The 25,249-nt window shown below is 39.6% G+C and overlaps 1 protein-coding gene across 1 annotated transcript in view; it reads right to left on the reverse strand.

Moving 5' to 3' along the window:
* The window catches only part of Grip163 (gamma-tubulin complex component 6), a 916,232-nt gene that overhangs the window by 676,921 nt on the left and 214,062 nt on the right, over window positions 1-25,249 (reverse strand). Inside the window, exon 9 of the mRNA XM_090384619.1 lies at window positions 10,386-10,452. Coding sequence (XP_090240745.1) covers window positions 10,386-10,452 — 67 coding nt within the window. The remainder of the gene's footprint in view (window positions 1-10,385; window positions 10,453-25,249) is intronic.

Below are 25,249 nucleotides of genomic sequence, written 5' to 3' on the forward strand. Positions count from 1 at the left end.
ACCAAGTGTTTTAGATGCAGAGGAAGCAACATTTGTAATGTGCTTGTGCCAAGAGAGATTAGAAATCAGGGTTATCCCCAAAAGAGATATATCATTTTGCCTAGAAATCGGAGTGTCACTAAAGATAAGCATAGGAGCAGAAGAATACTTTTTGCGAGATATAATACAAGATTGAGTTTTAGAAGGGTTGAAATCAACTAGGTTGTCTTTGCCCCACTGGAGAATTACCAGAAGATCGGCATTTAAGGAATTGGCAGCAGATTTTCGAGAACTTGAAGCTGATTGAGCTGGACAAGGTTTCTCAAAATGGAAAGTTGAATGCAATGTGCTATCATCGGCAAAACTATGGATAGGATTTCCAGTCAATGGGAGGTCATTGATATTCAAGAGGAAAAGAGTGGGGGAAAGAACTGAACCTTGGGGGACACCGGCATTAGTGGAGAAGTTAGAAGACAGAGAGCCATCTACCATCATCCTCAGTGAGCGATCAGAGAGAAAACTGGATAACCAATTACTAAAAACAGTTGGCAAACCATAAGATGGAAGCTTGTTTAGAAGACCTTTATGCCAAACACGATCAAAAGCCTTTGAGATGTCAAGAGCAACTACTTGTGTTTCACCGAACCTTTCCATTGAATTAGTCCATAAATGGGTAACATAAGCCAGAATATCGCCAGTGGATCAACACTGACGGAATCCATACTGGCGATCGTTGATCAGACAGAAGGTTTCTAGGTAGTTTAAGAGTTGGCGGTTAATTGATTTCTCCATTACTTTAGAAAGAGTAGAAGTAATTGCAATGGGACGGTAATTGGATGGGAGGGATTTGTCACCCTTTTTAGGAACTGGCTGGATATGAGCAAATTTCCAAGCAGAAGGAAAATCACCTTTGGAATAAGAAAGTGAAAAAAGGCGGCAAAGAATAGGAGTAAGTTCAGGAGCACAGGTTTTGAGAACAAGAGGAGAAATACCATCAGGACCTGGAGCTTTCTTAGCATCAAGATTCATCAAAATCCTTCTGATATCCTTTTGACGGAAGACCAAAGGAGGTATTGAATGGAGCGTGTTAGGAATGGTGGGAGGTGTTTTCCCAAGATCATTAATACATGAGCTTGAAGAAAAATGGGATGCTAGCAGGTCAGCTTTATCCTTGGCTGAAGTGACAACAGAACCATCTGGTTTGGACAGAGGTGGGAGCAGAGATGGGCAAAAGTTGCGGACAATAGCTTTGGCAAGAGACCAGAATGCTCGGCTACCATTAGGGCAAGAAGCAAGTTTTCTACTCTTAGCCTGTTCAAACTCTAGTTTGGACTGATTAATAACTGCTTTACAATTGTTGCGAGCTTTGGTGTAGGCAGAAAATGAAACTGAAGAATTAGAAACAAGCCAATTACGATATGCAACATTCTTCTCTTGGACAGCCTTAGCACATTTATTGGAAAACTAAGGTTTAGATAAAGGACGAGATTTTAAAGTGGAGTGTGGGATAAAGGATTCCATTCCTGCAAGAATAATTTCACTGACACAATCTGAGCAAACGTTGACATCAGAAGTTTTGAAACAGTAATCAGACCAAGGAAAAGAAGAAACGAAGTCTCGCAGGTCATCCCATTTTGCATTCTTGTAATGCCAAACAATACGAGGTTGGGAATAGCCATGAGATAAAGGTTCCATTGGAGAAGAGACTATCACCAAGTTGTGATCTGAAGTGCCTAAAGGACCTCTCACTTCAACCTTGTACTTAGAAGGGTTGTTTGTGTGAAAACGATCAAGCGTATTGGATGTATGATTAGGATTGTCCGGTATTCTTGTAGGTAAATGAACAATCTGTGCTAGGTCATTATTAATTGCAAAAGCCTCAGCATCTCGACCTGCTGGGCCGGTGTGACTAGAAAACAGAAGCCAGCTGGAGTTGTGAACGTTAAAATCACCAAGGAAAATTACCTCACTGTTAGGAAAGCTGGACTGGAGAAAGTCAAGTTGCAAAGAGAGGAAGTCAAAGAGCTCCAAGTGATTAGTGGAGTTGGGAGAACGGTAGAGACAACAGATGAATTTTACACAATGAGGTAGAGAGATTTTAAGCCAGAGAAGATCAAAGAGAGGAGATTCCAAATTGCCAAGTCTCTGACAGGGAATATTAGAATGGACATATGCACAAGTACCACCTTTGAGGAAAAAGGAATCATACAGCAAATAATTTGGACATCTGAGATGAGCAGTAGTTGAATCAACTGATAACTGAGATTCAGTCAGAAAAAGTACATGAGGTTTGGAAGACTGCAAGTGGAAATGGACATCGTTGAGATTGGAATTGAGACCACGTATATTTGTGAAATGAATTAGGAAGAGCTTGGGAGGTTTAGATCTTTTCGCAGATAAGCTTGCTCTATTATTTTGACAATTCATGGTGTATTCAATAGTAAGAAAAAGTGGGTGGGACATGCTGTATGAAGTAATGAAATTTTTGGATATGGCGTACATGTGGTAAGAATATACCCAGATCCTTGACATAACGTGGCCTCGACAATGCCCCCCGCATACACACTACTCGAACTCCCTCCAGTCACTATCTGGTAGAGTAGAGGTAGCAAGATTATACACTAACTGATCCGGAAGCCTCCTAGAGAGTTACCAATAGGTTTGGTCCGGTGTACTATCTAGCGGCCGGCCTGCGAACACCGTTTTAGAGCTGTACCCTCGAAATGTAAGGAATATTGGATCTCACCACGACATTCATCATAACCTCAAAAATCATCAATCATACTGCATGATGGAAGAGATAGGGAAGGGTTGGCCAGAACTTAGCTCAAGAGACTAAACATGGGTTCCACCACTTCAAGCCTCCAATAAGCAAAGTGGTGGTATTTCACCGGTTGATGAGAGTCATCTACCACCTAGTACTGCCTGGTAACATAGAGGGGCGGCGTACCTCCATGTGGTGTGGGCGCCACACCTCGACCCCTGCTTACGTTGGTTCACACCTGGGTGGTCACCCACCATGTACTTGTGCATGAAGGTTATACCCAGGATTACTAACAGTCCCACCATCATGAAGGTGCAAGCAGAGGATTTGGCTGTCATAGCCCATCTGGACTTCACCGAAATTAGGTCCACTTGACTTGAGTGTCACCCGAATATCAGTTCCATCAGCGTTTTAGATTACCAGGTAGCAAGAACAGCTTGTCTGGCATATCTGAGAGAATGTCTTTGACGACCTCAAGGAAAGTGATTGAAAAGCAGGATTATGAGGTGTCACATCAGTACGTTTATACGCAGTAGCTGGGGCAAGAAAGTGATCGGAGCTGGACATGTGGTGCAGTGGTTTTTGACAGTCGAGAGACACTAGTGCAGTTTCACAATTAGTTAGTCATACTGGGGGGGGGGAGCCTGGTGGACAGTAGCAGTAGTGCGTAGCACACACTTCTTGATGAGACCAGGGTTCGAGCCCGTGACCACCAAATACGGGGGATGCGGAAGGTCAGGGAATGACCATCGTATATCCCCAGCCCGGATAAAGGATGAGGGTTCGCGTCAGGAAAAGCATCCGGCCATAAACATTTCATGCCAAAACAATAAAAACGCTTATCCCCTATATATATATATATATAAAGGAAAAAGGCGAAGACAAAAAAAAAAAAAAAAGCAGGGGGAGCCGTATCATCCTTCAGTTTTGCTCAAAAGATGAAGTTGAAGTGGATGGTTTTGGGTCTTTCAATTCATAAAAAGGCCTGATTAGAGTGCCAACTAGCCACAGATGTGGAAGCAACAGATCTGAATGCCCGACTTTCGCAAACTACTCTAAGGACAAATAATTCAGCGTTTTCTTGAGTAAATTTGCAGATACTTTGGTATGCAGTTCTTTACTCATTGCTGCCTCAATATCTTCAGCAGTTGTCAGTGGCCCCAGTCAGGAAATAAAAAAAGGCTTGTGTGCTGGGAGGTGGGAGGCTTGCTCATTGATCTCAGAATAGAGGATGTGGAGGTACCCAATCCTAATCTGACACTTTTCTTAGATATTGGCAAGGTAACTCATAATTTGAAAGGGTGACCTGGAGAAATGAGGGTTCTGATTAGGTGTCAATTGAGGAGATGAAACGGAATGGGTAGCAGCGATTTCAACCCAAGATTGTTTGTTCATGACAGGTACGCAATGGCTGCCTGGATTTATCTAGAAATATCTAAAAATATTTAAAAATATATTATCTAGAAATATCTAAAAATATTTAAAAATATATTATCTAGAAATATCTAAAAATATTTAAAAATATTTATCTAGAAATATCTAAAAATATTTAAAAATATATTATCTAGAAATATCTAAAAATGATACATTTCTTTTATATATTATTTTATAGAATCATCTAATACTAATTTCAAAAGATGAGCCATGCAATGCCAAATAACGATGTTTGGATACTGTTGTAAAAGTCTGGTGGAAACACTGGGCTTTTTCCCCATCAGAACAAAATCCACTAAGATTTTAGCATTAGCATTAGTAGAGGCATATGATGCAAGAAAGCAAGCTCATGCAGCATCGGCCAGAAAAAAAAGAAAGAAAGAAAAAACTTCCACTTCACCCCTCCGTTCTTTCGAAATAACCGTCCAGCTGAGCCTTAAATTTATTTAGGCTATCAACTTCTGCAACAAGGGATGGAAGTCTGTTCCACCAACCAATTACCCGCTAGCTAAAGGCAAATTTTCAAACATTTGTCATACATCTGTCTTTCCTCAATTTAAATTTATGCCATCCCAGGTGCTTATTCTGAGCAAGAGGAAGAATCCCATCAGCATTGAGCACGCTCAAACCATTCAAGGCTTTAAACACCTCTATCAGATCACCTCGCCGGGGCTTAGTCTCCAGACACTGTAATTTGCAAAACTTAAGCCCTTTCTTCGTAAGAGCAACCCTTTGTTCCATTCACTAATCTTGTTGCCCATCTCTGTACTCGTTCCAGCAGCTCTACATCCTTCTTGAAATGAGGCCTCCAGACCTGTATACAGTACTCAAGGTGTGGCTTGACCATTGCCTTATACAAGGGAATAATCACCTATTTATCCCTGCTAGAAAAATTCCTGCATATCATTGATAAGACACCATGAGCTACTCTGGCAGCCTGTCTGCACTAATCAGAGAACTTCATATCTGCCTGCACAATTACCCCCAGGTCCTTTTCATTCTCTATCACTGTCAGTGTAGTACCACAGAGTTGATACGTTGCTCTGGGGTTGCTGTTTCCCATATGTAGTACTTTACATTTGTCAATGTTAAACTTCATTTGCTGCCTTTCAGCCCATCTGCTCAACCTTTCCAGATCCTGTTGCAGCAGCATAGCATCAGTAGTGTCCTTAACAACCCTGCCAACTTTTGTATCATCTGTAAACTTGGACATTAAGCTTGATATACCATCATCAATATCATTTATAAATACAGAAAACAGCAATGGACCCAACACTGAACCCTCAGGGACTCCACTGATAACATTAGTCCACGATGAGCAGTGTCCATTGATTACCTCTCTCTCTCTCTCTCTCTCTCTCTCTCTCTCTCTCTCTCTCTCTCTCTCTCTCTCTCTCCTCCCCCTCAACCACCCCTTTATCCATAGCAGCAATTTGCCTCCAATGCCACACTGCTCCAATTTGTGCAGCAGTCTTCCATGTGCAACAGTAACAAAAACAAAAACCTTTCTAAGATCCAAGTATATAATATCAAAGTTATTCCCTGCATCCAGTTCTTTTGTGACTGCATCATAGTATCCAATCAAATTGGTCAGGCAAGACTTCCCCTTAACAAAACCATGCTGTGTCTGATATATAACCGACGTCATGTCTAGATGACCCTGCAGTGCTTCTTTAACCAGTGCCTCCATTAATTTTCCTGGAACAGAAGTTAAACTCACAAGTCTATAATTAATTGTGTCAACCTTTAATCCTCCTTTGTGAATGGGGTCACATTTCCACATCTCCAGTCTGTGGATACCTACCCTGAGTCCGAGGAAGCTCTCATAATTATGGCTAAGGGTTTGCTTACTTCCTTTGCTGCCTCCTTTAATATAACTGGATAGATCCCCATCCACCACAGGTGCCTTTCTTGTGTTTATCTTCAACAATTTCTCCTCCACTTTACTCTCAGTTATTACAAGATTATCTAGCTTACTGCCAGAGTTGAATACACCTCTGGCATTCCCCTCGCTGAATAATTCCTCATGTGTGAATGTTGATGCAAAATATTAATTTAGTTTGTTAGCTACCTGAGCAGGATCATCAACAGTTGAACCATCGATATCAAGAGGACCAATCTGATTCATCCCCTTCCTTCTAGAGTTTAAATAATTAAAGAACTCTTTGCTGTTTTTCTTTCCATCCCTTGCCAAATATTAGCATTAGCATTAGTAGAGGCATTTGATGCAAGAAAGCAAGCTTATGCAGCATCAGCCAAAAAAAAAAAAAAAAAAAAAAAAACTCACTTCCACTTCACCCCTCTGTTCGTTCAAAATACCTGTCCAGCTGAGCCTTAAACTTATTTAGGCTATCAACCTCCACCACAAGGGATGGCAGTCTGTTCCACCAACCAACCACCCGGTGGCTAAAGGCAAATTTCCTCACGTCTATCCTACATCTGTCTTTCCTCAATTTGAATTTATGCCCTCTCAGGTGATTTTTCTGAGCTAGAGGAAGAATCCCATCAGCATTGAGCATGCTTAAACCATTCAAGGCTTTATACACCTCTATCAGATCACCTTGCTGGTGCCTAGTCTCCAGACACTGTGATTTGCAAAACTTAAGCCGTTCTTCGTAAGAGCACCCCTTTGTTCCATTCACTAATCTTGTTGCCCTTCTCTGTACTCGTTCCAGCAGCTCTACATCCTTCTTGAAATGAGGCCTCCAGACCTGTATACAGTACTCTAGGTGTGGCCTGACCATTGCCTTATACAATGGAATAATCACCTCCTTATCCCTGCTGGAAAAATTCCTGTATATCATTGACAATACTCCATGAGCTACTCTTGCAGCCCGTCTGCACTGTCAGAGAACTTCATATCTGCCTGCACAATCACCCCCAAGTCCCTTTCATTCTCTACCACTGTCAGTGTAGTACCACAGAGTTGATACTTTGCTCTAGGGTTGCTGTTTCCCATGTGTAGTACTTGACATTTGTCAATGTTAAACTTCATTTGCCACCTCTCAGCCCATCTGCTCAACCTTTCCAGATCCTGTTGCAGCAGCATAGTGTCAGTAGTGCCCTTGACAACCTTGCCAACCTTTGTATCATCTGCAAACTTGGACATTAAGCTTGATATACCATCATCAATATCATTTATAAATACAGAAAACAATAATGGACCCAACACTGAGCCCTGAGGGACTCCACTAATAACATTAGTCCACGATGAGCAGTGTCCATTGATTACCACTCTCTGTCTTCTCCCCCTCAACCACCCCTCTATCCATAGCAGCAATTTGCCTCCAATGTCACACTGCTCCAATTTGTGTAGCAGTCTTCCATGTGCAACAGTATCAAAAGCCTTTCTAAGATCCAAGTATATAATATCAAAGTTATTCCCTGCATCCAGTTCTTTTGTGACTGCATCATAGTATCCAATCAAGTTGGTCAGGCAAGACTTCCCCTTAACAAAACCATGCTGTGTCTGAGCTATAACTGAAGTCTTGTCTAAATGATCCTGCAGTGCTTCTTTAACCAGTGCCTCCATTAATTTTCCTGGAACAGAAGTTAAGCTCACAGGTCTATAATTACTTGTGTCAGCCTTTGATCCTCCTTTGTGAATTGGGGTCACATCTGCACATTTCTAGTCTATGGGTACCTCCCCTGAATCCAAGGAAGCTCTCATAATTATGGCTAAGGGTTTGCTTACTTCCTTTGCTGCCTCCTTTAATATAACTGGATAGATCCCATCCACCCCGGGTGCCTTTCTTGTGTTTATCTTCAACAGTTTCTCTTCCACTTCACCCCCAGTTATTTCAAGATTCTGTAGCTTACTGCTAGAGTTGAATACACCTCTGGCATTCCCCTTGCTGAATAACTCCTCATGTGTGAATGTCGATGCAAAATATTCATTTAGTTTGTTAGCTACCTGAGCAGAATCATCAACAGTTGACCCATCAATATCAAGTGGACCAATCTGATTCATCCCCTTCCTTCTAGAGTTTACTTAAGTAAAGAACTCTTTGCTGTTTTTCTTTGCATCCCTTGCCAAGGATTTCTCGTAATCTGCCTTCGCCTGCCTAACCTCCTTTGTAACTTGGTTGCATATCAACTTGTATCTATCATAGGCTTCTGTGTCATGTGTTAATTTGTAAGTATCCCATGCATTTTTCTTCTCTGCCATATGCCTCATTAGTTCATCTGACATCCATTTTGGCCTAAACCTTGAACAATATTTCTTAGTTGGTATGTAAAGCTTAGTAGCTTCCAAGATAAGTTCTTTGAATGCTTCCCATTTTGAATTTGCTGTTGGTAACATCATTAGTTGGTCCCTTTGTATAGAATTTAAATACTGTCTCAGTCCATCGTAGTCGCCTTTACGGAAGCAATAACCCTTCCCTTTACCCCTAATGGTAGTTACCTCTTTCAGTAAATCCCACTTCAGCACATTGTGATCACTGCCACCTAGTGGTTCATTTATCTGCAGATTCTTAATGCATGAAGAATCACTGCTGATAATCAAATCAAGAGTATTACTCCCTCTAGTTGCCTCCCGAACATGCTGATGTAGAAAACAATCATCCAATAAATCCACAAAAGCCCTGCTAGTGTGTGAGTAACCAGCCCCCAAATTCCAGTCAATATCTGGGAAATTAAAATCTCCCATTATAAGACTCTCTGATTTACTGGCCCACTCTATTTCCCTGTACAGTTCCTTATTATACTCATCAGAGTCATTAGGCCTATAGCACACTCCTACTCTCAATTTTGATCTCCCAATGCTTATGTCACACCAAACTGACTCAACACTGCACTGTCCAGCGATGTCGACTGGCTTCACTTCCTTGGTTTTTATGTGTTTCTTAACTAATAGCATAACCCCTCCCCCCTTCCTATCCTGTCTATCCTTTCTGTAGACGTTGTACTCCCCAAATTGCAGTTCTGCATCCCTTATATCTGTGTGACACAACGTCTCTGATATCCCAACAATATCTGCCTTTGATGTTTTGAGCAATACCTCAAATTCATCAAATTTATTTACTAAACTCCAGCATTGGTGTACACGCAAGTATACCTGCACCTGTTTCTTTTCTTAGCTACCCTAACACAACCCATGTGTTTACTTGTACCGCAATGGCTCCCAGCAGTCTCTGAAATACTATGCATCTTGTTTTTCAGGCTTCTGCTCATTCTAATAGAAGCAGTGCAAGAATCTCTTTCACCTCTGCCAGTGGCTACTGTCAATCTATTGGTCTTTGTCTCCCCCAAGCTAGCAGTTTTCCGACCCACCTAACACTGCCTCGATAGCATCAGCAAATATTCTTGCACCCTTTCTATTTATATTTCTCGTAATCTGCCTTCGCCTGCCTAACCTCCCTTGTAACTTGTTTACAGATCTACTTATATCTATCATAGGCTTCTGTGTCACGTGTTAATTTATATGTATCCCAAGCATTTTTCTTCTCTGCCATATGTCTCATTAGTTCATCTGACATCCATTTAGGCCTAAACATTGAACAATATTTCTCAGTCGGTATGTAAAGCCTAGTAGCTTCCAAGATAAGTTCTTTGAATGCTTCCCATTTTGAATTTGCTGTTGGTAACATCATCTGTTAGTCCCACTGTATAGAATTTAAATACTGTCAATCCTTTACCCCTGATGGTAGTTACCTCTTTGAGTAAATCCCACTTCGGCACACTGTGATCACTGCCACCCAGTGGTTCTGTAACACACACCTACTCTCATTTTTCCTATCCCAGTGCTTATGTCACACCAAACAGACTCAAGATTGCATTGTCCGCCAACATCAATTGGATGCACTTCCTTAGATTTTATGTTTCCTAACTTACAGCATAATCCCTCCTCCCTTCTTGTCCTGTCTATCCTTTCTGTACACACTGAATATACTTTTCTGTACACTTTTTTTTTAAACTTAAAAATTAAATTATATTTTATTTTTTTCCTCAAACCATCAAAATTACATTATATTTTTTTTCCCTAAACCATTAAAATTACATTATATTTTAGTGGTTTTTTTTAATATACTAGCTTCTATATGGCTAATAATTTTAGCAACTGGGTTTTAAAATGGAACACAAAAAATCTACTGACACAAAAATATAGATATTCAAAATTTGTGAATATAGAAATTATATTCTCACAGAATGTAATAAAATTGGTTCAAATAATGTCCTGTTTAATGTTTCATTTTAATGAACTTACAACTTTCTTCACAGGATTCAGAAGGGAAGTACTTGTATAACATGATGACAACTTGAAGTCCACAGGCCTAACAAAGAAAACAAAATCATTCTGATGAATATGATCAAGCAGGAAAAATCTTTTGTAATCTTTAACTAATCTTTTGTGTTATTTTTCATCAATCTAAGCTAAAAGCTACTGCACAAGTTTGTAATATAATCTTTCAAATGGAAAGGATTCAGTTTTCCTCAGAAATCAAATGGAGAAAGAAAGACAAAAAATAAAATAAAACGGGAAAAAAATGAATCCAAAAGCTCTCTATTAGTGGGTGAAAAGTGAGCAGACACCATGATATGTCTTACTACTTTTGGTTACAACATGGTTTTAGTTATATCATTGATAAAATTGAACAGAATGCTAAATCCCTAACCACTAGGTAGAAAATGGGTATATTTTTGGCATCATTTAATAAATAATACAGGGATTACCTTGATCTCTTTATAGGAAGGCTTCTTATCCAACTCTCCATGATGGACTACATCATGCAAATTAAATAAATTACAATAAAATTAATAGACTACATTTTAATGTGTTCCATATCAATACCTACTACACCAACTTAATAACTCAGAATTACCGTTGAGGCACCAACCCAACTCCAAAACTATCAACCAAGCCACAACCATCAGTACAGGAAAACATTATGTCAAATTTACTCATAGTAGAAAGAACAAATAAATAAGAAATAATTGAAGACAGATTTCTTCCTCCTTAAGTTTGACGGAAACTTTTCGATACTTCGTGTTCACAGGACAGAATGAAACTAAAAAATGCGCCAATGCGCAGGTATTTTAAACTAAATTTAGTCCTCGTCACACATGCGTTTATAGGACCAATCATCCGATATTAAAAAAGGTCTGCAAATATTGATCGAGTTTTTACGGAGTTTCATTTCAAGCATTTCACCAATAAGTAATTTACTATAATTGTGCTGAATATTAATTATTTTGACTTCATTAAAAAGAAAGGAATGTGCCTCATTCACAGCATGGAATGCCAACTCTGAAGCATTGCTCTTGAAGCATATACAGAAGCCTCATGTTGTTTACCATAAAAATCCAACCCCATGCGTTTGTTGAAAGGAAGAATTGGAGGAACCTTTCTTTAATAATGTATGCAATTTATTGGTCAGTCTAGCTACTGCTTTCATATCTGTAACCTTACATAAATCATTTATTTGTTATACCAGTTTTCTACATATGGAACTATAATAAATAGTTTTTTATCAATATTTGTTTTTGGATTGTTATTAGTTGTCTTTTCCTGAGCAAACAGTTTAACTTTATTAATAGAGTTAATTGGATAACCTCTATTTAGCAATCTCCTTGTTAGTTCCTCAATCTCCAACTGTAACCCTCTTTGTGTGGTGGAATATTTGAAAGCATTTAAAAACTGGTTAAGCATGACCAATTTTTTGTATGCGTATGGGTGGTGTATTGGTGATATATATTGTAGTGTAATAACATGGCCCTATTAGTAGGTTTTCAATAAATGCTAAAATTTAGTTTTTCCCCTACTCTTTGTAATTAAAATTAAAAAAGTTGATTGATTTTGTGTCCTCCTTCTCAGTTTCTAGTGTAAATTTTAGTCTCATGTGAATATTATTAAAAACTTGTAAAACAGAATTTATGGTAGTCTGATTAGATAAAACCCCAACATTATACAGGGTGTCTCAAAAATATTGGTACAAAGATTTAGGGGAGGTAGGTAACATCTAAAGGAATATGAATCGCATAGAAACCCATAACCGGAAACATCACCGTAAGTCGGTAGACGGTTTCTCCAAGAAAGTGTTCAAGACTTGAATTTTCCAGCCTGTGTTTTGTTCACAGATGAGGCTTGTTTCACTCGGGAAGGCTTATTCAATCAGCACAATGCTCATGTGTGGGCTCACGACAACCCACACGGTGTGCGCCCCCATGCGGCACATCACTTCGCAATAAATGTGTGGGCAGGTATGGTCGGTGACTGCTTAGTCAGCCCATACCTGTTACCATCCCGCATGAACTCTGCTAAATATCGGATCTTTCTTGAACAAGTTCTGCCAGGGTTACTTGACGATGTTCCAGCAAATGTGAGATGCAACATTTGGTTTCAACATGATGGGATGCCTGGCCTCCCCATTATGGAAGTCATAGGTATTTGTGACCATTTGAACAGGCGTTTTGGGCTTCGATGGATTGGCCGGGGTGGACCCGTTGCCTGGCCCCCACGCTCACCTGATTTATCGAGCCTCGATTTCTTTCTGTGGGGAGGGTCCTCAAATCATTTGTGTATGAATTGCCTGTGAAAAGAGATGGAAATGGATCTCGTGGCAAGACTTGTCTGCGCTGCTGCTACTGTCAAAGAAACTCCAGGTGTGTTCGACCGTGTCTGCCAATCCATGCTGCGTCGGTGTCACGCATGCATCGTGTCTCATGGCGGAACCTTCGAGCATCTGTTGTAACAGCATGAAATGCATCCATCTCGTACTCCATTGTTAATATTATGTCAAATAAATGTTTGCCACTAATTACTGTCTTGTGTCATTTCTGCTTCCTGTACCTCTGCTACTACTTTCCCGTGATGTTTCCAGTTATGGGTTCCTTTGCGATTTACATTCCTTTAGATGTTACCAACCTTTAGATGTTACTTTAGATGCATCCCCTAAACGTTTGTACCAATATTTTTGAGACACCCTCTATAGGAAGAATGACTATATTACAATGCCACAGCTTAAGCAAATTAAAGCACATACCTACAATGTTCCCACTCTGTTTGGCCAAGTAAAGTTACATAAACCAGGTAATACGATACGCCCAATTGTTTTGTACAAAAATTCAGCACTAATCTTTAGCGAAGTTAGTTTATTCTATTTTAAAACCATTCAGAGAAATTTTAAAATATAATATAAAAAATTATGATTTGCTTTTTACGACATTAAAAGACCATAAAATTAAAGAAGACAACACTTTATACTCTCTTGATGTCTTTATACACTAATTTAAATGTTCCATATGCACTAGATATTATTTGGGATCTACTCAATGACAGCAATATCAATATTTATAACACTAGGCTTCTCAGAGAAGATTTTTGACTTACCAAATTATTAGTTTCCACCAATTATATTTTATTTCACGATAAAATATACAGACAAATTTTTGGCTTACCAATAGGCCTTAGCATTAGTGGACTTATTGCACAATTATATCTGGAGAAGATAGAGAATATATATATTTGAATCCGTTTATACCCAAGTCTCATATTATGGCAGATACTTAGATGATGTTCTCATCGTAACTAATCAGACTACCATAAATTCCATTCTCATCATAACTAATCAGACTACCATAAATTCCGTTTTACAAGTTTTTAATAATATCCACATGAGACTAAAATTTACACTAGAAACCGAGGAGGACACAAAATCAATCAACTTTCTTAATTTTACATTACAAAGAGTAGGAGGAGAAAAACTAAATTTTAGCATTTATAGAAAACCTACTAATAGGGTTGATTTGATTTGATTTAAGAATTCTTGGCACAAGAGCTACTGCGGCAAAAATGCGCCTGTAAGATTTTATACAACGGTTTTGTTCTAATTCGTATATTGCTGCTAATAATTTCCAAGAGTCACAGAGAATGACTACAGCTTGCTTTAGAGATAATATTTGGTTTCATATTTGATTATAGTAATTTATTTTATTGAGGAAATGAAAAACATCTGCTATATTTTTTCTATCTTCCAGTATGGTTTTGAGAGTGAGGGAGTGATGTTTGTTTAGCTCTTTGAAGAAGTTTCAACTCTCATCTGCAAAAGCTGGACAAGTAATCAGTACATGTTCTACTGTTTGTTGTGTGTGACAGATAGGACATAGGGGGGAATCCTCTCCTTGCAAAAGATTTAACCCCAGGGGCTCACATCTGGTGAGTATGGGCTTGGCACACCCAGGGTCCTGAGCTGGATATCATCATTCTTCTCTTCCTTGGTGATTCCCTTTTATTCTCTCTCTCTCTCTCTCTCTCTCTCTCTCTCTCTCTCTCTCTCTCTCTTGGGGTAGTTCAGAAATTTTTTTTTTTTTTTTTTTGACTGTGCAGCATAAGCCTCAGGCTTCCTTGCACCATATGGCTAATAATAATAATAATAATAATAATAAGAGTGACTGAAATGCATATGTCCTATCCTTAACCTTGCAAGTATCACTTCATCGTGTCTATTTTTCTGAATGCTGGATTTCCATGGTTGGAGTAATCTTTTAATCTGATGCAATTTGTTAGTGGTTAGTACTTGCCATTGCTGTTGCCAGTGATGTATCCCACTGTGATCAATAACGTGTTTGTAGTCTAAAAAGGGATATATTCTGATGCAGAAATATTGTTGTTGGCTTCTTTGGCAGCTCTGTCTGCTTGCTCGTTACCATGTATTCCAACATGACTTGGGATCCAGCAAAATCTAATGTTACGACATTGTTCAAGGAGTTTTGATATTCTGTATTGAATTTGTTGTTGTAGTGGATGTTTGTTAGAATTGATATTTTGTATTGCCATCATGGAACTATTAAAAATGATGCTGTTTTGGAAACTTGAATAGTCGATTTCCTTCAGTGCTAACATAATGGCTTGCAGTTCTGCAGTATAAATGCTACAATCTTTTGGGAGTTTTTGGGTCAATGTGATGTCAGAAAAGTAAACTACCGCTCCCACATGAGAATCAGATTTGGATCCATCTGTATATAGAAAGCAATGATCTGAAAATTGTGCCTCATAAGCAGCATGCAGCTATTGATGGTTTATATGAGAAAGGGTTTGTTTGCTCCAAATGTGGAAGGAGAAGTCACATAAAGGCTGTCTGATTATTCATGGTGAAGTAGACTGCTTCGCCAGCAGAGTTATGTTATCCCGGTTAAGCTCTCTACTGAGATGAAGGTTTTTTAATCTCACATTCGCAGGTTTGATTCTTTGTTGTTGCTGATAATGTTGTTCCCATTCAGAAGCAAAAAGAGTTTTCTGTAGGGTATGACATGGTAAGGATTTTATTTTAGCTGTATAAGAAAGTAATTGATTTTGTCTTCTGATTTGCAGAGGAGGTTCTTGAGCTTTGGCATACAGGCTCTGCATAGGTGAGGTGCAGAGAGCTCCAAGGGCTAAACAGAGCAAGCCATCTCAGGGCACTAGGTCTTGCTGAGTCATAGACTGGGGCACCATAGTCTAGCTTAGACCAATTGAAAAGGCAATATAAACGTAGTAGGATTGTGCTGTCTGCTCCCCAGGATATAGTGGATAGGACCTTAAAGATATTCGTTTTCTTCAGACAGTGGACTGTTATGTGACTGATATGCTCTAGAAAAGTCAATTTTTTGTCAAAAACTAGTCCTAAGAAACAGACATTATTTTTAACTGGGATGAGCTGTTCCTTCAGCCTGAGTTCGGGGTCAGGATGGAGATTACTTTTTCTGCAGAAATGTATATGTGCAGTCTTTTGAACCGAAATTCTATATCCATTTCTTTCTGTCCATTTTATGACTCTGTTTATGGCTACTTGTAATTGCCGTTCTATTGTCCTCATATGCTGTGCTTGATAAGAAATTCTGAAATCATCAGCATAAACAATTGTAAAGATATTGTTTGGGATTTGTTCTATTATTGTGCTGAAGTGGACTGCAAAAAGTGTGGCATTTAGTAGAGATCCTTGAGGAACACCTTCTTCTTGATAAAATATATTGGAAAGTGTATTGTTCATTCGAACTTGGAAGGTCCGATTCTCAAGGAAATTATATATGTAGAGGATAGATGTCCTCTAAGGCCAAGTTTATATAACCTTCTAAGTATACCATAGCGTCACGTGGTATCATATGCCTTCTGGATATAAAAAATTAACCATGACTTGGTGTTGTTTCCTGAGAAAAGCATTTCTTAATTGATTTTCCAGTTGTATAAGTACATCTAAGATACAGCGATTTTTTCTAAAGCCATACTGTTCTCAGTTGAGAAGGTCATTATTTTCTAGATACCATGTTAGTCTATATACCATGTTAGTTTGAGCATTTTCTCTAAGATCTTGCCTAAGCAGCTAGTCAAAGCTGTGGGACGATAGTTCTGTGGATCTAATAGATCTTTTCCCTGTTTTGGGAAAGCTGGTATTATTGTGTGGTGCCATTTGTTTGGGAAAGAATTTTCAAGGTATATTTTGTTGTATAGATCTAACAGTGCTAATTGGAACTGTTCATCTAAATGTTGTATCATTGGGTAATGGATTTCATCAGGATTGACTGCGCTATGTTTTGCCCGTAGCAGAGTTTGTTTTAATTCTGCTACTGTGAGCGGCAAATGTATTGTTCACACTGATTGCTAGAAAAGTTTAGTTTTATATTTTTGGCCTCATTCTTATACGTTTTGAAAGCGGTCGGGTATGCACAATTAGCAGATGTATTCGAAAATTTTTCGCCAAGCGCATTGACTATATCTAAGGTATTTGCCAACTGTCCTTTCCAATTTAGCATTGGAGAAGGGGTTTATTTGAGAATTGTTTGTCATCCTTCTGACCTTTTTCATCATCATGTTTGTCATCCTTCTGATCAGATAAGTGCAGCTGGTATGGATATGGTTATAGTGGATGCAAATTTCATTCAAGCAACTAAAAAATTATGGGGTAGTGGTCGCTGTTCAATGGAGTCTCGTACACGCCACTCCATTTTGTCATAGGGAACAGTGTTGGGGAACAGATTAATAAGTCTATTGCAGAACTGCTTTTCGATGGAAGGTGTAAATATGTGTGTGTGCCATCGTTTAAAATCATTAGGTTGTTCTCGACAACTAATTTTCTATTTGCTTACCCTTCTGGTCTATTTTGGGATTGCCCGATAGTGGGTGATGTCCATTTAGGTCACCTAAAATGCAGAATGGAGGTGGTAGTTGCATAATCATCTCTTCGAAATCCTTAAATCGGAATTCCTGATTGGGGGTTAGTATATTGAAGCTATGGTAATATTGAAGCCTATTGCTAGACGGGCTGCAACTGCTTCTAATGGTGTGTTCAATGGTATTGTTTGGGAAGGCATGTCTTAACTAATATTGCGACTCCTCCTCTCGTTGTTCCATTCATTATGCGATTCTTTCTATATGTGGTATAATTTTTGATTATACTATTGTCCTGTGGTTTTAAATAGGTTTCTTCTAGGCAGATACTTAGTGGGTGGTACTGGGTGATGGGTCTATAACGTCATTAGTGTTTGAGCGAAAACCTCGACATTTCCACTGGATAATCGTATCTATCATTAGGGGTTGGATGTTCCCTTGGATTACTTCCTTGGGGCTGTTTTCATTTTGTCTACCTTGGTTTTGTCTTTCTTTGAAAAATATGGTCTACCCATATCCATTTCTTCTTTGGTGAAGATTTCGAGAACTGGTTCCTCTCCTTGGTTTCTTACCTCTGTGTCCATTTGTTCTGCCATCTTTTTTCCTGTACTACCTATCCCTTCTTTGTTTACTTTTCTTCTTACATTTTCTGAATTATCTGGTGGGAAAGATAAAGGAGTATTGATCATTTTTCTTGTTTTTGTGATGGAGATGGTTTGTAAAACTCATGAACCCATTCTGAGATGGATTCTCCTGGGGGATTGTAACATCCATTTGCGTGCCACAACATTTTGAACTGGGTAATTTAATTTCCAGAGTCTTTTTGATTGTGGTAATCTGTGCATAAGGTTTGTTTGCTATATTTATTGCTGTTGTTGTTTGGTTTTTAGGAGCATTAGCAACTAAGGCCATATTGCTCCAGGGATATGCGGTGGTCATTCCACATTCTCCGTATTTGGTGGTCACGGACTCGAACCCCGCTCTAATTAAGAAGCGTGTGCTATGCACTGCTGCTCTTGCCCACCTGGCTATGGAGGCGCATATTTATTGCAATCGGCTTTTTAGCTTCTTAATATGAAACTCCATTTTCTGCTTTGTATTGTTGTATCATTTTTTTGAATATGCAGTATGTTCCCCTTTAAAATTTACACATTTATGGTTTCCAGCTGTGCAAGTAGAAGTGGCATGTTCTTGCGAACCACAGTTTGCACATGTTAATTTTCCTCTACATACTGTCTGTGAGTGACCAAACTTCTGACAGTTGAAACAACGGAGAGGATTTGGGATATACGGCCTTATATTGCAGTGTAGATATCCAGTTTTTACTGATCTGAGTGATTTAGGTGTGTTGAAAGTGAGTATCAGATTTCTGGTGGGAGTGATTATCCCTTCTTTTTTAATTGTAATTCTTTTAACACTGATGATTCCTTGTTCCTGAAGCTCCATTTGCATTTCCTCTTCGGGCACATTTAGAAGGTCCAATTCCGTAATGACACCTTTTGAGGCATTTAATGTATTGTGTGGGGATACCATTATTGGCAAAGGTTGTCATTTGTAATAATCTTTCGGAGTTTAGCATTGGCTGTTTCTACCAAACTATCACCTGATTTTAGTATTTTAACTTGTTTGGGTGGGCGGACATAACTGTCAAGAGTCTTTTGTATGAGAAAGGGTGACAATTGGCCTACCACTTTCTCAGTATTTGAATGTATAATAATATATTGGAGAATTTAAAGCTTTAACGTCAGTTTTTAATCTCTTTGTGTAGAGAGAGTCATTTCTATCGCCTTTTCTGATTGCCTTAGAGATATCTCCAAAAGAACTAGATTCCTCATATCTTGGGTCAGTTCTATTCGGGTCCGTTGACCCAGTGGATTCCTGGGTATTGGAGTCAGTTCCCTCCAGTTCGCCCTGTAAGGGAGAGCTTTCCCTTTCCAGGTTACTGGCCCCACCATGTGGAGACAGGAGCAGTGCCACCCTGTGACTAAGCACTAGGAAGTTGGTAATTAAAATACAACAAGAAAATAAAAGGGAAAGAAAAGATTGCTTTCCTTCTTAATCTAGTAAAGTTTCTTTCTTTACTATAGATTATTTAATTGTGTGTTAATAAATGCTTTAAATAAGGAAACAATTTCTACTTCAAGAAAGAGTGCTAATTCAGAGCAAAATCACTTGATCACAGAACCGCTTGGCACTGGGGGCCTACTAATACGGGCATGTTATTACACTACAATAGCTACCACCCGTACGCATACAAAAAACCCGTCATGCTTAACCAGTTTTTAAATGATTTTAGCATTAGCATTAGTAGAGGCATATGATGCAAGAAAGCAAGCTTATTCAGCATCAGCAAAAAAAAAAAAAAAAAACAACCACTACTCCCATTTCACCCCTCCATTCGTTCGACATACCTGTCCAGCTGAGCCTTAAATTTGTTTAGGCCATCAACTTCAACAACAAGCAATGGGAGTCTATTCCACAAACCAACTACTCGCTGGCTAAAGGCAAAATTTCCGCACATCTATCCGACATCCGTCCTTCCTCAATTTGAATTTATGCCCTCTCAGGTGATTATTCTGAGCAAGAGGAAGAATCCCATCGGCATTGAGCATGCTCAAGCCATTCAAAGCCTTATACACCTCTATCAGATCACCTCGCCGATGCCTAGTCTCCAGGCTCTGTAATTTGCAAAACTTAGGCCTTTCTTCGTAAGAGCAACCCTTTGTTCCATTCACTAATCTTGTTGCCCTTCTCTGTACTCGTTCCAGCAGCTCTACATCCTTCTTGAAATGAGGCCTCCAGACCTGTATACAGTACTCAAGATGTGGCCTAACCATTGCCTTATACAAGGGAATAATCACCTCCTTATCCCTGCTAGAAATATTCCTGTATATCATTGACAAGACACCATGAGCTACTCTTGCAGCTCGTCTGCACTGCTCAGAGAACTTCATATCTCCCTGCACAATTACCCCCAGGTCCTTTTCATTCTCTACCACTGTCAGCGTAGTACCACAGAGTTGATACGTTGATCTGGGGTTACTGTTTCCCATATGTAGTATTTTACATTTGTCAATGTTAAACTTCATTTGCCACCTCTCAGCCCATCTGCTCAACCTTTCCAGATCGTGTTGCAGCATAGTATCAGTAGTGTCCTTAACAACCCTGCCAACCTTGGTATCATCTGCAAACTTGGACATTAAGCCTGATACACCATCATCAATATCATTTATTAATACAGAAAACAACAATGGACCCAACACTGAACCCTGAGGAACTCCACTAATAACATTCGCTTTTTAAAAGTTACAGCTGTCAGTTACAGGCTCCGCAAAAACGATAAGTGTTTGCCTTTTATTTACATGATTGTTATTTTATATTGTACTTAATACGTAGTCATATAGTTATAGTTACGCTGGTTATTTTTTATTTTAATTTAGATAAAGAGTTTTTGTGGATTTTACTTACGATAGGTAAAACCGTTATTTCGTTCCATTTTGTAGCCATTGTTTTTGGATATAGTGGTAGGGAATTCAAATTTTTTAATTGAGGTAGCTAGGTAGCTCTAACGCATAATTATATAGTAATACGCTTCACTGTTTCTATTTAATAGTTTCTATTCAAATACTATTGACATTTAATTTATTGATTTTATTAATTTAAACTACCATGCCCCAGACTAGAGCAGCAAAGCAACGGGCACAAAGTGGCAGGAGTGCTGTGACTCAGGGGAGAACTGAGGGGGGCAATTCTCCAACGCATCACAGCCTAAAAAAATGTGCAACTTGTGAAATGTTTGCCGAACTCTCTGGAACGGAACATGATATTGCCATGGGGGATGTATTTGTGTGTGCGCGATGTAAGGAGTGTAAGGAAATCAGGCGACAACAAAGCGTTGTTATGGGCCTATATGAGAGTTTGAAAGACAGGGTGGATGCCCTCGAAAGATCTAAATTGAGGGGCCCATCAGGCTCTCAGCTGCCCACATCAACGCCAGAGCTTGCACTTGGTCATCACGCAACACAGCGGCAACCCCTAAGGCAGAATGCGCTGGTCCCACAGGAACTAGTAGTTGTTAGTGACTCTATTGTCAGGGAAACGGGGAACATGCTTTGTAAAAAGGATAGGTGGAACAGGACCAGGGTATGTCTGCCAGGGGCAAAGGTTGATGACGTTGTAGAGCGGATATCATCTTTCAAGGGCACAAAAGGTGATATAGTTGTACACGTTGGCACTAATGATATTAAGAGTAGGAGACCGGCGGAATTACTCAACAAGTACAGGTCACTGTTGAAAAAAAGACGTGAAATAGGGTTGAATTTGAAAGTGTCTGCAATTCTGCCCAGACACGATAGGAGGGAGTACATGATGAGAGCCTTGTCGATCAATTCGGCCCTGGAAAGATTGTGCAAGGCTCAAGGGGTAGAATTTTTTTCAGCCTGGACTGTACTTGTTAACAGGAGAGATTGCTTCTACAGGGATGGGATACACTTAAATAGAAAGGGTGCAAGAATATTTGCTGATGCTATCGAGGCAATGTTAGGTGGGTCGGAAAACTGCTAGTTTGGGGGGGATACAAAGACTAATAGTTTAACAGTAACCGCAGGCAGAGGTGAAGGTGATTCTTGCACAACTTCTATTAGAATAAGAAGCGACCTGGAGCGAGGGGTGTTGGGGGTTTCAGGGATGGATGGCAGTCATCATGGATTAGTTGGGTATATGGGATGTGTTAGGGTAACAAGGAATAGGCATAGGAGCATGTATGCTTGCATGTATACCAATGCTAGAAGTATAGTAAATAAATTTGATGAATTTGAAGTGTTGGTCAAGACATCAAAGGCGGATATTGTTGGGATAGCAGAGACGTGGTGTCACAAAGATATAAGGAATGCAGAACTGGAATTTGGGGAGTACAATGTGTACAGAAAGGATAGACAGGACAGAAAGGGAGGGGGTGTTATGCTGTTAATTAAGAAAAACATAAAATCAAAGGAAGTGCACCCAGTTAATATAGATGAACAGTGCTCTGTTGAGTCAGTTTGGTGTGAGATAAGCACTGCGAAAGGAAAAATAAGAGTAGGAGTGTGTTATAGGCCTAATGACTTGAATGAGTACAATGAACAATTGTACAGAGAAATAGAGTGGGCCAGTAAATCAGAATGTCTTATAATGGGGGATTTTAACTTACCAGATATTGACTGGAACTTGTGGGTTGGTCACTCACACACTTGTCAGACTTTTGTGGATTTATTGGATGATTGTTTTCTGCAGCAGCATGTTCGAGAGGCAACCAGAGAAAGTAACACTCTTGATCTGGTTATCAGCAGTGATCATTCGTGTATTAAGAATTTGCAGATAAAGGAACCACTAGGTGGCAGGGATCACAGTGTGCTGAAGTGGGATTTACTCAAAGAGGTAACTACCGTCAGGGGTAAAGGAAAGGGTTTTTGCTTCCGTAAAGGGGAGTACAGTGGTCTCAGACAGTTTTTAAATTCTGTACACTGGGATCAACTGACGATGTTACAAACAGTAAATTCTAAGTGGGAAGCATTCAAAGAATTAATCGTGGAAGCTACTAGACTTTATATACCGATTAAGAAATATCGTTCAAGGTTTAGGCCTTGGACGGTTATCAAATGAACTAATGAGACTCGTGACAGAGAAGAAAAATGCATGGGATGCATATAAATTATCAGGTGACGCAGAAGCCTGTGGCAGATATAAGCTAGTCTGTAATCAGGTCACAAAGGAGGTTCGGCAGGCGAAGGCGGATTACGAGAAATCTTTGGCAAAAGATGCTAAGAAAAACAGCAAGGATTTCTTTACTTATATAAACTCTAAAAGGAAGGGGATGAATATGATTGGTCCACTTGACATCGATGGTTCGACTGTTGATGATCCTGCTCAGATAGCAAACAAACTGAATGAGTATTTTTCATCTACATTCACACGTGAGGGATTATTACAATTTGAAAATGGAAGAAGATTATCAAATTGTAGCAGTGTGCTTAATGATTTTGTAATAACTGAGAGCAAAGTGGAGGAGAAATTGTTGAAGTTAAACATAAGAAAGGCACCTGGGGTGGATGGGATCTATCCAGTTATTTTAAAGGAGGCGGCAAAGCAACTAAGCAAACCCTTAGCCATAATTATGAGAGCATCCTTGGACTCAGGGGAGGTTCCCACGGACTGGAGATGTGCAAATGTGTCCCCAATTCACAAAGGTGGATCGAAGGGTGACACGAGTAATTACAGACCAGTTAGTTTAACTTCTGTTCCGGGTAAAATAATGGAGTCGCTGGTTAAAGATGCATTGCAGGATCATCTAGACAAGACTGCAACAATAATTCAAACACAGCATGGGTTTGTTAAGGGAAAGTCTTGTCTGACAAATTTGATTGGTTATTATGATGTGGTCACAAAGGAACTGGATGCAAAAAATAATTTTGATATCATATACTTGGATTTCAGGAAAGCTTTTGACACTGTTGCGCATGGAAGACTACTGTACAAATTGGAGCAGAATGGTATTAAGGGTAAGTTGCTACAATGGATAAAAGGATGGTTAAGTGGGAGAAGACAGAGGGTGGTAATCAATGGGTGCTGCTCTTCGTGGACTAATGTTATTAGTGGAGTCCCACAGGGTTCGGTGTTGGGTCCACTGTTGTTTTGTGTATTTATCAATGATATTGATGAAGGTATATCAGGCTTAATGTCGAAGTTTGCAGATGACACAAAGGTTGGCAGGGTTGTTAATGACAGTAATGGCAGTGTGCTACTGCAACAGGATCTAGATAATTTGGGCAGATGGGCTAAGAAGTGGCAACTGAAGTTCAACCTTGACAAATGCAAAGTACTGCATATGGGTAGAGGTAACCCCAGAGAAACGTACCAACTGTGTGGTACTACACTTAAGGTGGTAGAAAATGAAAAAGACCTGGGAGTAATTGTGCAGTCAGATATGAAGTTTTCTGAGCAGAGCAGACAGGCTGCTAGGGCGGGTCATGGGGTTTTGTCAATGATATATAGGAATTTTGCTAGCAGGGAAAAGGAGGTGATTGTCCCTCTGTATAAGGCAATGGTCAGGCCACGCCTTGAGTACTGCGTACAGGTCTGGAGGCCTCATTTTAGGAAGGATGTAGATTTGCTTGAGCGTATACAGAGAAGAGCAACACGATTGGTGAGGGGAATGAAGGGATTCTCTTACCAAGAGAGGCTTAAGTTCTGCAAATTGCAGTGGCTGGAGACTAGGCACCTGCACGGTGATCTGATTGAGGTGTATAAGGCCTTGAATGGGTTCAGCACGTTGAATTCTGATTGGATCCTTCCACTTGTTCAGATTACCAACCTACGGGGACATAAGTTCAAATTAAGAAAGGACAGATGTAGAATAGATGTGTGGAAATTTGCCTTTAGCCAGCGGGTGGTTAATTGCTGGAACAAACTTCCATCTGTCGTTGTGGAAGTTGATAGGTTAAATAAATTTAAGGAGGAACTGGACAGGCATTTGGAGGGAATGGTGTGATTTTTTTTTTTTTTTTTTTGGCTGATGCTGCATAAGCTCCTACAGTTGCTTTCTTGCATCATGTGCCACTACTACTACTACTATTAGTCCACGTTGAGCAGTGTCCATTGATCACCACTCTCTGTCTTCTGCCACTCAACCATCCCTTTATCCATAGCAGCAATTTGCCTCCAATGCCACACTTCTCCAATTTGTGCAGCAGTCTTCCATGCGCAACAGTATCAAAAGCCTTTCTAAGATCCAAATATATAATATCAAAGTTATTCCCTGCATCCAGTTCTTTTGTGACTACATCATAGTATCCAATCAAATTGGTCAGACAAGACCTGCCCTTAACAAAACCATGCTGTGTTTGAGCTATAACTGAATTCTTGTCCAAATGATCCTGCAGTGCTTCTTTAACCAGTGCCTCCATTAATTTTCCTGGAACCGAAGTTAAACTAACAGGTCTATAATTACTTGT

Source organism: Mastigoproctus giganteus, chromosome 11, assembly GCF_048544385.1.
Source record: "Mastigoproctus giganteus isolate SK-2022 chromosome 11, ASM4854438v1, whole genome shotgun sequence".
NCBI classification, from domain to species: domain Eukaryota; kingdom Metazoa; phylum Arthropoda; class Arachnida; order Uropygi; family Thelyphonidae; genus Mastigoproctus; species Mastigoproctus giganteus.